Source organism: Schistocerca americana, chromosome 2 (genome assembly GCF_021461395.2).
Source record: "Schistocerca americana isolate TAMUIC-IGC-003095 chromosome 2, iqSchAmer2.1, whole genome shotgun sequence".
Taxonomy (NCBI): Eukaryota; Metazoa; Arthropoda; class Insecta; order Orthoptera; family Acrididae; genus Schistocerca; species Schistocerca americana.
Genome location: NC_060120.1, coordinates 643,803,940 through 643,819,699, shown reverse-complemented (window position 1 = coordinate 643,819,699; position 15,760 = coordinate 643,803,940). Strand labels below are relative to the sequence as shown.

The 15,760-nt window shown below is 43.4% G+C and overlaps 1 protein-coding gene across 1 annotated transcript in view; it reads left to right on the top strand.

The window, feature by feature from the left end:
* The window catches only part of LOC124594265 (vesicular glutamate transporter 2-like), a 169,934-nt gene that overhangs the window by 13,890 nt on the left and 140,284 nt on the right, over positions 1 to 15,760 (top strand). Inside the window, exon 2 of the mRNA XM_047132628.1 lies at positions 12,564 to 12,641. Coding sequence (XP_046988584.1) covers positions 12,564 to 12,641 — 78 coding nt within the window. The remainder of the gene's footprint in view (positions 1 to 12,563; positions 12,642 to 15,760) is intronic.

Sequence of the window (15,760 nt, the reverse complement as noted above, 5' to 3'; positions counted from 1 at the left end):
TGCAACATCAAACGCGTTGCCGGAATATTTAGGAGCTGTAATAAATCTCAACTATCGGCAATGCTACGGTTGTAAAACGGTGTGAACACGAGGGTAGTCATGAAGTTGCAGTTATCGCTCCCTGAAAATAAAGTTACTTACGGTAAGTCCTACAGAGTTGAGCCACTTGTTTCCTTCGGCATACAATTTGCGTGTTTTTCAATTCTTTTTTACTTCTGGCAACATGAACGTATAGTGTACCATATAAGTATAAGTATTATTGAGGCACTATCACTTAAAATACAAGTGATTTGATAAAATGAAAATCTACTTCGGTGGTCCATTGCATCTACTCCCTCATGGGTGAGATGGACCAGCTTATTGGGAGAGATGGACCATATAAAAATGGCTATACATGAAGAAAAGACTCAGTTAAAATTACATATTTTTATCTGTAGCATGTTATAATGCGTACATAATTACACCGAAGCGGCAAAGAATCTAGTATAAGCAGACGTATTCAAATACAGAGATACGAAACAGGCAGAATACGGCGCTGCGGTCGGCAACGCCTATGTAAGACAAGTGTCTGGCGCAGTTGTTAGATCGCTTACTGCTGCTACAATGGCAGGTTCTCAAGATTTAAGTGAGTCTGAACGTGGTGATATAGTCCGCGCACGAGCGATGGGACACAGTATTTCCGAGGTAGCGATGAAGTGGGGATTTTCCCGTACGACCATTTCACGAGTGTACCGTGAATATCAGGAATCCGGTAAAACATCAAACTCCGACATCGCTGTGGCCGGAAAAAAATCCTGCATGAACGGGATCAACGACGACTGAAGAAAATCGTTCAATGTGACAGAAGCGCAGCCATCCCGCAAATTTCTGCAGATTTCAATACTGGGCCATCAGCAAGTTTCAGCGTGTGAACCAGTCAACGAAACATCATCGATATGGGCTTTCGGAGCCAAAGGCCCACTTATGTACCCTTGATGACTGCACGACACAAAGTTATACGCCTCACCTGTGCCCGCCAACACAGACTTTGGACTGTTGATGACTGGAAATATGTTGCCTGGTCGGACGAGTCTCGTTTCAAATTGTATCGAGCGGATGGACGTGCATGGGTATGGAGACAACCTCTCATAAATCCATGGACCCTACATATCAGCAGGGGAGTGTTCAAGCTGGTCGAGGCTATGTAATGGTGTGGGGCGTGTGCAGTTGGAGTGATATGGGACCCCCTGATACGTCTAGATACGACTCTGACAGGTGACACGTACGTAAGCATCCTGTCTGATCACCTGCATTGATAGCCATTGTGTATTCCGACGTACTTGGACAATTCCAACAGGACAATGTCACACCCCTCAAGTCCAGATCTGCTACCGAGTGACTCCAGGAAAGCCTTTCTGAGTTTAAACACTTCCGCTGGCCACCAACCCTCCGCCCCTCTCCCTCCGACATGAACATTATTGATCAAATCTGGGATGCTTTGCAACGTGCTGTTCAGAAGAGATCTCCAACCCCTCGTACTCTTACGGATTTACGGACAGTCCTGCAGGGTTCATGTTGTCAATTCCCTCCAGCACTGCTTCAGACATTAGTCGAATCCATGGCACCTCGTGCTGCGGCACTTCTACGTGCTCTTGGGGGCGCTACGCGATATTACGCAATTGTACTAATTTCTTTGGCTCTTCAGTGTATATTATTAAATATCTTAGTCCGAAACAGTTTTGTAAGTGTGCTGCAAATCTTTATTGAACATTGGGTTCTCTAATAAGTTGTTGGTTTTGTTCAAACGTGAACCTGACTTTCTCTGACATCGGCAATTACTTTTATTACCAAATGTTGAACAACATTCACGTGACCATCGCGAAAAGGAAACGCACTGAATCCAATCATCATCTTTATTAGTTTTGTAATAGATTTCCCCACACCCGACACATTCGTCTTCATTGCATTCATCAAAGTTATTTTCGTAATTTTCTACAATCCCTGCATGTGATGAACATGGTGAACTACTTGCACTATATTTTTAAAAAAATTTATTCGGTCTGATTTTCTCTTTTTTTGCCTTTTTTCTGTTTTCCTTCTTCTCTCATCCCTCTTTGTGCTTACAGTGTTAATATTTCCAGTAGACTTTAGGCCTTTGGATGCAGTTGCTTCCGCTAGCTTTCTCTTAAAAATCATGATTTTGCCAACAGAAGGAACAAATGAAATTTCTTCCAAAAGTTTTCTCTGTGTTGGCTTGGTAGTAGTCAGTTTTGAAGATGGTAATATTGGAAATTTTGGGTCCAGTAGGAGTAGAGTCCGACGTTGTTTCGATGAATGAATTTGACTTGCGCTTGTAACCTTGCTTTTCCAACGCGCTTGGGATAATTACGTCTTTTGATGACCGTTGAAGTGGTTGGCTAGCTTGCTTGTGTGAGGTTCTGCTCTTCCATTTGTTGGCACAGACGTATCTTCCGACAAATAAGCATAGCCTGGGACTGCGGCCATCCTCAGTGGCGTTATTCTATATGCCTTGAAGTTAAATTTAATTGTGCTCCGTCTCCCCCACATTGAAACAAGTAGCCCATCTCTCCCAAATAACGCTGATCCATCTCTCCCGACTATACGTGGCCCATCTCTCCCAACTTCTATCTGCAAATAGCTAACTCAGTGTCCGTTTTAGATTAGTTTCATGCCTGCACATCTGTCAAGCTCGCATTTAAAAAAAAATCCATCAACACTTAAGCCTTAATACTAAACTTACGTAACTACATGATTAAACTTTTCGGTTTATCGGTACAGAGAATGTGATTTTTCTCCTGAACTAACACGAACACGAGAGCAACACGTTTCCACTAAGCTTGGTCACAAAAGACCTCCCTAGCGAGTAGAGGGTGTTGCTCTCTAGCAACGCGTTTGTGAAATTCGCCACTGATCCGTCTCACGCAGTAGTCCAATTTTCCTGGACTTAAGTTAATTAATTCTTAGTTTTTTGATGGTGTTGAGACAGCAACGAGCCACAAATTTATTTTCAGTTCCTTTATTCAAAACGTAGCGTTACCGGTTTCGAATCGTTACGATTCATCTTCAGACGGTTTATGCTTTCATTATAATGTCTTTTTTTTTACAGATTAATTGTCCTAAAATATAAATAATACATAATTATAAGCACGCCCCACAGATGGTTGCATTACAGATTTTCATTGGATGTGACTTACGTGAAATGTCGGTTTGGAGTGTTTGTTTTCATTACATTCGTCAAACAGATCTGAATACATTCCCACTGCATTCTTATCATTGCACACGTAAATTTTCTCGCTGAACACTTTAGATTTGTCACAGAAAAGATTTCTAGCACACACCACATGTTTTGATACAATACAAAGTGCTTACAAACATATGAGTGACAAAGATGCTATGATATGTCGTAACATCATGGAGATGTTTGGAAAAAGATCATAAATTCACTTATGCAGCTGAAACGCTTTTTACACTAGTACAGAGAGACACTGGTTTTGTGAGCTTTAGAGCGAATATTGTTACATTAATTTTTTAGTACTGTACAGTAAGATAGTACATTATTTATTTACATTTAGCATCATGAGAATTGTAGTAACATATAAATTTGCTACTTGATCTGCAGATAAGCGTAGGAATATTATTTGCTTTGGAGAGTGGAAATAATTTTTAGAAATTTTTCAGAAAAGGGGTGTTAGCTAATTCAGTTTGTTCATTAAGTATATAGTCTGGGGTGCTGTTTTTGTGTGTGGGTATTTCAATTACTTCTAAAAACACACAAAAACAGCAATCCAGACTATATCCTTAATGAACAAACAGAATGTACAGAACGCTACAAAAGGGCCCACCTCGATGACATAACTGAAGTTCAAGTCACTGTGTAAGGTGGCAGATTAAATGAATGCCAATTTTGCACTTTACATGAGAGTTTTTATACATCATAACAGGAAGGTGAATGTCACCTGACATACTTCATCGAAAATGAGCAGATTTGCCTATTAAAATGTACAGTATGCAATACAAAAGGATGACACTCAATCGACAGCATTAACACACCTAACCTAAATCATGCACGTCAATGAGCAAGAGGTGAAACAAGATGCTGGAGGAAACGTTTCGTTTGGGATCAGATGCAAGGGGCGACGTCACAGGCCAAGTACAAAGGAAAGCTCTTAAAGCAACCTGCGGTGCGGGACAACGAATGGGCCAGGTGACTTATCCAGGAGGGCAAGTAATGGGCCACAAGAGTGGTACAGAAAGAAGCTTTAGAAAACTGTGTTGGGGAATTTTCAGATGGATACAAACAAATGGGTGACGCAGTCGATCACGTGAACTGCGTGTGGTATGTTCATGATGTACGCGTGTAGCTTTTAGGCGTCTGGAGTGGGCACAAAATGTCCGATTGACTGACAGGAACTAGGAAGGAGCAAAGTGCCGAAATGTCGATGCAGTTTGATGGTAGGTCCTTTGCGATTGGCGGAGACTGTTTCCACAAAATAAAAGGAATGCTCCTCTTGTTCGGAAAAAGACGTGATGTGGATCATGAAAGGACCCAGGTGTGGGACAGTTTGCTACAAGAGACACAAGACCGAAAATTTTTGGGACTCTCCTCTGAACCAGCATCAAGAGCAGAACCGGGCGCATCACGCTCTGTACGACGCAGAGGAGGAATTTTGAGTGAACAGCGTTCACTTTGGCTGACATTCAGCTAGATATTAACTTTAGCGTCGTTGAGCTCCATCAGCGGAGAAACGAAACAGCCACATAGTTAAATGTTCTTGCGAGAACTGAGAGGGCACTATAATATGCATACTGCTCCATCCATGCATGTGCATGTCGCCATATTTCAAGACTATGGATGAGTGCTTGTTTTCTCGCCTAACGAGAAACATAGCTTATTAAATCAGCAAAGATTTTGATTAGCCTTTATAGGACTTTCAGAGGATGAGATCAGCAATGCAGAAAATCGCTCATCGCAGCAAAGGTAAATACCGCTAACAGCGGCGTAAACTCGTTGGTTCATCAGCTTGCGTCCACTGGGAACTCGAGCAACCTTGAGTAATCTTTTGCTCAGCTTGTCACAAAAACTAACCATCCTCCGTAGACTTGATTGTCTCATCCTAAATAGTACCGAACTTAGAACCGGAATCGGATGATTTGTCGTAATATTGGCCAACTTCACGATGTAGTAGTAAGAATATGTTTGTAAAGAACCTTCTGGTTAAAATCTGATATTATTGTATTTAGAGTTATTTCGATTAAAAAGGACGAAATACGTTACCTTGACCACTGTCCTAACATTGTCATGTTACAACCTATGTAAATTCGTGTATTTCTTTGACAATAATCCTGAATTAAAAACAATTTGTATACAGCTAAACACCATTGTGCTCGGTCATAGAATAAGGGTCCACTCCTTACCCAAGTCATTTATTCTGGAGACGCTGTGTTTTGCTGATGTCTGACGAAAGAGAAAAGGAGTGGAGTGTCAAAACTGTGACACGCGAAATGAACAACATCCCAAAGAAAGACTTTTCTGACAGGTTCACATGGTAGTATGAACGTTCTGTGCTCAGGTGTGAGGGGTCGGGGGTGGGAGGGGGTACGGGGGGGGGGGGGGGGGGGGTTAGACTGTGTAGAACACCCGAATCACTTAAACCAGCATTTTGACGTTTCTCTATTTTTTACTAATCCAGACCCTAAACTTTTTGGACTGACCCAAACTCGAAACATTTGGAATGACGGGGCGCAATGTCCCCATGCTGGTTTACTGTAAGACTAGCAGAAATGTCCAAGAAGACAAAGCTTGGTTGATCGAAATTCACACCAAAATCATTACACCCAAGTTTCTACGGAAACAAATGCTGATTATAAGCTTTAATTAATCCTTGCTAAGACCATATATTCCATAAGTTGCCATCTCGAGCCAGCTAATAGTTCCACGATCTAATAGGAGGAATTTTCCTACCAGTCACATGAACACTGATTACAACATTCACTTTCAAAAACCGGAAATCAGATAACATTTACACAGCTGCAGACGGGAACCAATTTGAGATACCTAGTGAACATTCCACAGTGGAAGAATAATTTTCTCGATCATTGTGGATCACTAAATTCCGACATCCGAAATCTTTCACCAAAGAGGACCCACAATTGGTCTTAGTGCACCCTAGATGGCTGAAAAACAATATTGGAAGATGCCACGAGTTCCAAGCCACTTCAGAAACTATTTAAACATTAAGGGCTTTCATCCAATCAGGCGGAAGGCGTAGAATGATTGGTTTTTGACTCAAAAGCTTGCTTTCTCACTGCTCATTCTCTTTGTCAGCTAACTGCACTTAGTAGGAGCTACAGCCTCCTGCGAGGACTTCCTTTACCACTTATCGTAGGGGGAGAATACCTGACGTTCTGTAGGTGTCTCTAAACCATAAGCCGGACTATCAGACTCACTTCATGTGAATTACGGAAAATCTAACGACTACGTCTAGGCCGGCAGATAAAGCTAACTCTCAGCTTATAGCGCCTGTGAAAACAGCTCAATGATGGCTGTTGCCTCACTTACAGTCAAAACTACGCCCACAATGTACGGCCGTCTAAAATGTAAAGTACTAAATGAACCTTAAATACCGGTCCCATTTACATCGGAGCTGTATAATTGTTTGTCCAAATCCTACTCTCATCAGGTACGGAAACGTTAACTCTCCGTATTCCTCTACAGCAGGGCCGCACAAACACGGAAAACCGCACGCGTGCAAAGCGAGGTGCAGCGAGTGCCTGCACAGTGCATCGGTTCCACTCGGCATGCTTCGCCTCAACTCGGCTTGCTAGGTGAGGCCGACGCTGTGCGCTGCCGAATGCGCTGCCAGACGGCTTAGTCAACATTGGAATACGTAAGCCCAAGACAATTACCGGAATAATGGAGCCATCTGCTCCAAAAAAAGGGATAATAGCCGAAAATCAATTTAAACCGGAATGGGAACTCTCCTACTTTTTTGTGCGTTGTGACGATAAAGCCAAATGTCTAATCTGCGGTACACCAATTACGTGTGTCAGAAAATCGTCTATTGAAAGGCACTACAGCAAATTGCATTCAGAAAAGTATAGTGATATAACAGGGGATGCCAGAGAGGAATAATTACGGAAGTTGCAAACTCTTGCAGAAGAGAATTCTATATCTACAAACGAGGTTTGTTGCAAGTGCTTTAGCATGTATATTTTGGTTAAAGGTCATGCGAAACGAAATAACATTTGTTTAGATTCCTTATTTTTCGTTTTCGCGTAAATTATTTCTAACATATCTTTTTTTCTCTACTTTAGAGTGAAGAAGATGAGGGGTGTTGCGAAAGGACTCTCAGAGCTAGTGACAAAGTTGCTCTACGTTTAGCAAGAGCTGGGAGACCATTTATGGACGGGCCATTAATAAAAAAACATTATGTTGGACGTAGTAGAGACAATGAATCCCACATTAGCTCGCGCGTACAGCAGAATACCACTTTCCAGAATGACAATACATCGGAGAATCAACGACATTGCTGATAATTTGCATGAACAACTGGCAGCCAAAATTGAAAACTTCCCAGCGTACTCCATCGCACTTGATGAGTCCACGGATGTTAACGACACGGCTCAGTTAGCAATATTTTTGCGTGGCGTGGACGACGACCTATATGTAACGGAAGAGCTCCTGGATATGATTTCGTTGAAGGACACTGTTACAGGGGCGGATATTTTAGCAACTGTTGAAATGGCAGCTGAGGGAATAGGACTCCCTTGGGAAAAGCTGTTTTCCGTAACCACAGACGGGGCACCAGCAATGTGCGGTAAAGCAAAAGGCTTTATTGGCCTACTGCGGAAAATACTTAACATGCCGAATTTACCTTCTGTTCATTGTTTTGCACACCAAGAGGCTCTTTGTGCGAAAGTTATCGGTCTTCAAGATGTGATGAAGGTATGGTGCGTATTGTGAACTACATTCGTTCTCATGGACTCACTCATCGTCAATTCAAAGAATTTTTGATTTCCTTTGAAGAGGAGTATCCAGATATTCCCTACCACGCTGAGGTGCGCTGGCTGAGCAAAGGGAAAGTGATTTCCCGAATTTTTCGACTACGCCAGACTGTGGCTCAGTTTTTGGAGAGCAAAGGACATCCGGAGCCACTTTTTCATGACCCTGAATGGGTAGCTGATTTAGGATTTTTAGCAGACATTGTGGCTCTCCTAAATGATTTAAGTCTGAAACTCCAAAAACAAAACAATCTCATCAACGATATGATCAGCAAAATAAACGCTATCCAGTATCAACTGAAGCTCCTCAAAAAAAACCTTTCAGAGAAAAATACGCAACACTTTCCTGAACTAGGTGAGCGAGATATAAATTGAACCTTTATTAAAACAGCCTGATTTTTATAACCGCTCTAATCAAGACGGTACTATGTTTTTGTTTGACAGCATCTGTGCAGGAAGGAGCGCGCTTTGCAAAATACGTCGAAGTGCTACAATCCCTTGAAAATGCGTCTAACGACCGATTCCAGGTGCCGGTATATGACATACAGCTAAATAAAGGAGATTGCGTTACATATGCAAGTGTAACATTACATTAAAACCAATAGTACACATTACATGTTTATTAAAATCTATCGCATTTTAGTACTTCGAAACAACGGCTTACATTACTTTCATTTATTAACATTGGCTTTGTTATTGTTTCAGAAAATTACCTACCTGCAGCCAATTCTCTATGTTTTTGTGAAACCTTTTTCGATGGATATTGAAAGTGCGCCTTCAGATTTACATTTCGAACTAATTGATTTGCAAAGCGATGTTCACCGAAAGGATGTGTTTTACAATACTAAAGTTTTGCTCCAATTCTACCAGAATTTGCCGAAGGAAGAATTTCCCAAGTTACACAGAGAAGCAGCGAAGATTATTTCTATGTTTGGTTCCACTTGTGTATGTGAAAGGTTTTTTTCTGTTTTGTCTTGTACAAAAACTAGATTTCGTGCGAGTATTTCTAATTGTAATTTAAAAAATTCTCTCACAATTGCTGTCAGCCAATCTCTTGTTCCAGATCTTAGTAGCATAATTGCAAATAAAATAAAAAGTACATAGGAAGATACATTTGTGTTGAAACCAAATTTAAAATTGTTACCATTACAGCTATTATGTAAATCTCTTTTGTACCGGTACACCAAACTAAGCTCTCCACCTAGTGTACATTAGTATTTGGCAATGACGAAGACAACAGGGTAAAAGCTTTGAAACAGGTCGAGACAGGCGGCGCGAGCGACACAAGCTAAGGAAGTGAGGGGCAGTGCTGTTGCGCAAAGCCGAGGAGTGGGGGGTCTGCACCGTCGTCAACATAGCGCAGCCGTCTTCTGCACTGTGCTATGCACCAGTGCATGCACCTTGTGCGGCCATGCTCTACAGTATAACAGCCGATCTCTGGGGCATGCCCTAACCCTTCTCCGTCTTTGACTGAGCCCTGTAGATATAGAACGTGTGGCTAATGATTAGTGCTGTTGCCGACGAATAACTAAAGAATGGACGTTTAATCATCTCGCCCTTACATCTGTGATTGAGCTTCATGCAATCTGTGACCTCCTCTCCAAAGCGTTTCGTCTAGTAAATGATTTCCTGATGCCTTTCGACCAACATAGATTTATCAACCGTCTTTCCTTACTCTTAAAACACGAACAGTTATCTACAGTGCGCGGATGACACAAACAGATGGCACCATCGGTGTTTTACGTGTGGATGATGTGTAAAGCACTGCTGTAGGAAAGTTAGTTTACAAAATTTCACCTTTCGTATCAATAGCGTCATATTATCCCGATAATTGCTGACTTTGTAATTACTGGTTTACTAGTTTAAATATGCCAGTGTAGATAAAGTTAAGTGGCGTTGTTTAACTAAATTTATGTGAGGCACTATTGTGTTCAAAAATATGCAGCTTTTGTGTCAATACTTTTATATTTCCCTGATTACTGTTGTCTTTGCAATTACTAATTTACTAATTTAAATAAACCAGTGTAGATAAAGTTAAGTGGCGCTGTTAAACTATCAGTTAGATAAAGGTCCAATTTACAAAAGGTTGTGGAACTTGCTTAGTTTGATAAACATTGGTAGTCGCCCTGGTGAAGACACCCTGCAGTAGCAGCCGAAGCGTTGGTAGTATTATCACATACGACGCAGTCGCAGGATTTTACTGAAACTGTTATTTCGTCAAAGTGCTTGGAAATGAACTACTGATGTGAGGATAGCTGATGACGGCCGAAACCAGTGATTTAATGTTGAAATTTTGTGTGATTGTGCCTAAAATAAGCAATTTCTAAAAAACATTCGTATTACGACGGCTTTTCTGGAGTGCGCCAGTCTAAACCGTGTCAATGTAACAAGCACGGAGTTATTTTGATTTAATTTACACAGATCAGCCAGAACATTATGACCACCTACCTAATATGCGGTGTGTCCACTTTTGGCACGGATAACAGAGGCGACTCGTAGTGATATGGAAGCAATAAGGCATTGCTAGGTCACTGGAGGGAGGTGGGACCACATCAGCACACAGAAGTCACCCAACTCCCGTAAATTCAGGGGAGGGGGCGATGAGCTCTGACGTCACGTCCAATCACACCCCAGATGTGTTCGATCGGATTCAAATCTGGCGAATTGGGGTGCCAGCACATCAATTGGAACTCGCCATTGCGTTCTTCGAACCACTCTATCACACTCTTGCCTTGTGACTTGGCGCATTATGTTTTTGAAAAATGCCACTACCGTTGGGAAACACGATCGTCATGAATGGGTGTACATTGTCTGCAACCAGTGTACGATATTCCTTGGCGGTCATGGTGCCTTGCACGAGCTCCACTGGACCCATGGATGCCCACGTGCATGTTCCTAGAAGCGTAATGGAGCCGCCACCAGCTTGTCTCACTCCTGCAGCACAGGTGTCAAAGAGTTGTTCCCCTGGAAGATGGCGGATTCGCGCCCTCCCATCGGCATGATGGTATGGGATTCGTCAGATCATGCATTGCCACTGGGCCGACGACCAATGCCGACGGTCACGGGCTAGTTCAGTCGTAGTAGCCGATGCCGTGGTGGTAACACTGGCAAATGCATGGGCCGTCGGCTGCGGAGGCCCATCTTTATGATTGTTCGGTGCACTGTGTCTTCAAATACACTTGTGCTCTGTCCAGCATTAAAGTCTGATGTCAGTTCCGACACAGTTCGCCGCCAGTCCTCTTTTACCAGTCTGCCGAGCCTACATCGTCCGAAATCTGTAATGAGGAGTCGCTGCCCAACCCCACGACGTCTGGATGTGGTTTCACCTTGGTTTCGCCACCTGTCGAAGACACTCACCACACCACTCCTCGAACACTCGACAAGACGTGCATTTTCAGACATGCTCGTGGCGAGCCTATGGGCCATCACAATCTGCCCTCGGTCAAACTCAGATAATTCGCGCTCCTTCCCCATTCTGCGAGGGTAATCCCAAAACTAAGGTCTCCGATTTTTTATAAGTACAGAACTCTGTTTGTGTGGCAGTTGGTCACACTGTTATGAAGAGTGCTTCACGCGCTATGTGTAAACATGCGCACGCCGCGCTGAGGCGCTCAGTCTTGGCTTGGCAGCCATTGAGAATGGAGTTCCCGTTGGATGTTACCGCCACGTGCGAATTGCGCGCAGTTATTCGGTTTTTGAACGCAAAGGGCACTGCGCTGATTGAAATCCATCGCCATTGACGGAAGTGTGTGATGAGCCATACATGGATGTCAAAAATGTTCGTAAGTGGTGTAGACAGTTTGCAGCTGGTCGGACCGAAATCCACGACGAACAAAGGAGCGGGAGACCGTCAGTTTCTGAGGAGACAGTGTTGAAGGTTCAGCAAAGCTTGCGTGAAGAGCGGCGGATAACTCTGGATGATCTCTGCATGTTGGTTCCTGAGGTTTCCCGAAGCACAGCGGCAACGAGTTGATGATTCCCGCGCATTTCTTCACTGCCATGCAGCCGAACAGGACAACTTTCTGGGCTCAATTGCCACGGGTGACGAAACCTGGGCAAACCACTTTACACCTGAGACCAAGCAAGAATCACGCCAGTTCATAACTTTCTGAACAGCATGGCGGCGAGCTGGTATGACATGGGCATACGAAAACTGGCTCAGCGTCTACAAAAATGCATCGACAGAAATGGTGATTATGTCCAAAAATAGCTAAATGTTCAAGATGTAAACTGATGTAAACCATTGCAGAAATAAACAGATCTATGTACTTATTAAAAAGTAGGAGACCTTACTTTTGGGATTACCCTTGTACACAGCATGCTCACTGACACTACGTGCAGCGAGCGCGTGTCTAAGTAGCAGTCACTCCTCGCCAGATGACGCTGATATCTCGCGGACGGGTTTGGAGGTCCGTAGTTAGAAAGTTCCGGCTGATCAGTGTATGCTGCCTCTACTAGTAAATCGCGCCTGCCAGCCACCTACTTCATCCCGCCATCTTCCCCCTCGGCAGCCTGGACGGGCTTGAACTGCCAGATCCGTAAGAGTTACGGTGTTGTTACAGGATGGCCGCTACGACTGGGACGAGCACCAGCAGGCCCTGGTGCTGGGAGGCTTCTTCTGGCTGCACTGGTCCACTCAGGTGAGAACGCTGCACCACTCACTACCCACCATACCATACGCTGTGGCCAAGCTGCTTTCTCCGGTACACTGTGCGAGGGGTAAACTGAGCTTTTAACATATTCCCCCTCCCTCTCTACCCCTCTGGATGTCGAAATGACGCGCATCGATTTGACTGACTGATAATCAGATCGCTTCCCATGGGATCAGATGATTTAATAGAAAGGTACCGCAGTGGATTAATAATAGGAAAGGGCTGACACACCTCACAGAAGATAATAAACAAGTGGATCTTTTAACTACGAAATGAAACATTGGTCCAATTGAAACCCTAGTTATTATGATGTTCTCTACCAACATGAGCAAAAGTTAATCAAAGGGTCTATTTGATCTGGGAAAAATGTTGAGAACATGAAAATTCACAATCACTAACATAGAATGATTCTAATATAATGTTTAAATGACCTGGCAAAGACCATGTGGTTTAGGTAAATGGAGGGAAAGCCCGCACCTTACAAATGAGTTCTGGAAAGACAAATCCGCGGAGTACAGACGGCAACTGCCTGATTGTGCCCGAAGGGTAGACAACTACGACATGCAAATAACATCACTGATAGAGTCGTGATCGAGCCCTCAGTCGCTTGAGAAGGGTATAAGATTCGCAGAGCCCATGTGACTCTACCAACGCTCGGTAAGTCACATATCCTGCTAAGCTAAGGTGCAGTTTCTCACCATATTCTGCTTACAGTAGTGTAGAAAGTTGCGAACGCCGTAATCCGCTACAGTCTGCAACGTATCAGTTCCTGACAGCGATAATATCATTTCCCCTCATCTGCTGCCGAAGTAAGAGTATGTATTCTCAGTCTCTGAGGACCAAGTACCCCCCCCCCCCCCCGAGTGGCATGATTTGGTACAAGTACAGGTGCTTATCATGTCTCAGTATATTTTTCTTTGTGATACAAGCCTGGATCCCATATTGTGCAGGGCGCATTATGAGAAAAATTGCCAGACCGCTACTCCCAAGCGCCTGAGCTAAACAGTGCTTGGGCCATACCTTCTGTGAGTGGATGCTTCGTCTCATCCCCTCGCTTTCACCTGTGGAAGGTAAGCCAAAACTCCAGGTGACGAGGGGGGAGAACGTACTCAGAGTAACTGCCCTGTGCCTCTCTGTCTACCCTGGCTAAACATGGCTCTAGCCAAACTGCAGAAAACATCACACGCAAAATGGCCAGCACAAAAGAGGAGGGATTAATATAAAAATAAATGGCTTAATCCTCGCAATCACTGAAGTTACTCATTACAAGCATTAAATATTTATTAATTATTGGGAATAGAAGTCAGACTGTTACGAATTTAAATCAGTCATAAATGAAACATGAGACATGCCATTTGTAAGGGGTCCGTAGGCCCTTACTATAAGTTTTGCGACAGCACAGGTCGACAGGACAAACAATCGATAGTGTGTGTGTGTCGGGTTGCGAGAGCGAGAGCGAGTGTTGCGACAGTAGAGTGGGACCCAGGCTGCGGGCCGGGCCGTGGGGCGGCCGGTGGCCGTAATGCAAGGCCGTACCGACAAAGGGGGTGGCCATCGCCGCGGTTTAACCCCTTTTGTGTTAGAAATATACGGGAAAGTGAACACGTACAATTACTAGTGTGATTCAGTGATATTTCAGTGCCGATATTTGTATTTTCGCGTCTACCGCGCCAGCATTATTTGGATTGCAGTGTTGGATACAGTGATTAAAATTTGCGTGTGACGATAATGAATAACAAGGAGGCCTGTGCTGAGATTAGCCGTTATTAATTTTGTACGACGAAGGCAGTGGCTGTCTCTTCACTTTGTGTTTTTGTGATGAATATAGGTCGTTGATTAATGAAGCTGTGTTCTTGTTCTTCTTGCCACCAGACATTTTATTATTACAGCGTTCGAGAAGGACAAAGATGGAATGTAACAACTCCATAGCAGTCCAATCCGATTGCCAGCCCCATTAGGTACACGGTCACATTAATTATTATCTATTTGGGCTGCTATCAGATCCCGATCGAGCGGGATAAGTAAAGTAAAATAAACCGGAGTGTTACACCCTTGGCTTACCGTGAAAGGACAAGTGCAATTTTCGGACGAATCGCAAATAACAATAGGTAATACTATCTTATTTAACGTGAGAAAAAATTTTCCAATGTTGGATCGGGACATAGCATAAACTTTAATATCGCGACAAGAATCAGTGCATTTTTGAACAATACGAAGTAATAATATCTTACGATTGTGACTAAACTTTTTTCTTGCCATATTAGATGAAAACTGTGTTATAATGTGCAAATGGGTAAATCCGCACGAAAAACTGTGAAAAGTGAACACTAGAGAAAGACACGTGTGAACATTATCATGACAAACGGGCCAAGAATTCGTCACGAAAGCTTTTAAAGAAGTGTTTAGTGGTAATATTTTGACTGAAATTGACTTTTGAATAGTGAAAATCGGACAGCTTCTTGTGGACCCATAAACTGTTATGTGGACAATTCGTGTGGCGACGCAATTGTTGAGTGACGTCACACAGACCCATGTAGCAGTTGTGCCAAAGAGTTTCGATCTGCGAGGTGATTTCACACATCATCCCAACTACCCATGCAAAGAGTAGTTCAAGCACAAACGCACTACACCGAGCGCCGTCCCGACATCTAGCAGCCGAACTACAAACTACGCCCGCCTGCAGCGCCACGGAGCGGCCGACGGAGAACTACAACGTCCAGCCACAGCGAGCAGCGCGACTTCACGCGGTTCCAGCGGCAGTACAGCGCCACGCCCACTTCAAACGTCTAAACATCGCGACTCGTGGTAACGTTGGTTGGTGAGTGGAGACGACTGGTTGACATAACATTAAATTGCAATGTGCAGTTTTCGCGGTAAATAAACATTTGTAAACTGAATTGCGTGTTAGGAAAAGTGCCCATTTGCAGTAATTTCCGAAAAATTTGCGAAACATACTCTGAAATATAACATACTTATTTATGCATACTGCGCTGTCTAAATGGTAATTATACAGATATGCTTATTGTTTTGAGGGATTTTACATTTATAGATTTTATGAGTGGTATGATTTATCTTGTTTAAAACATTTTACATAAACTGTGTGGGTG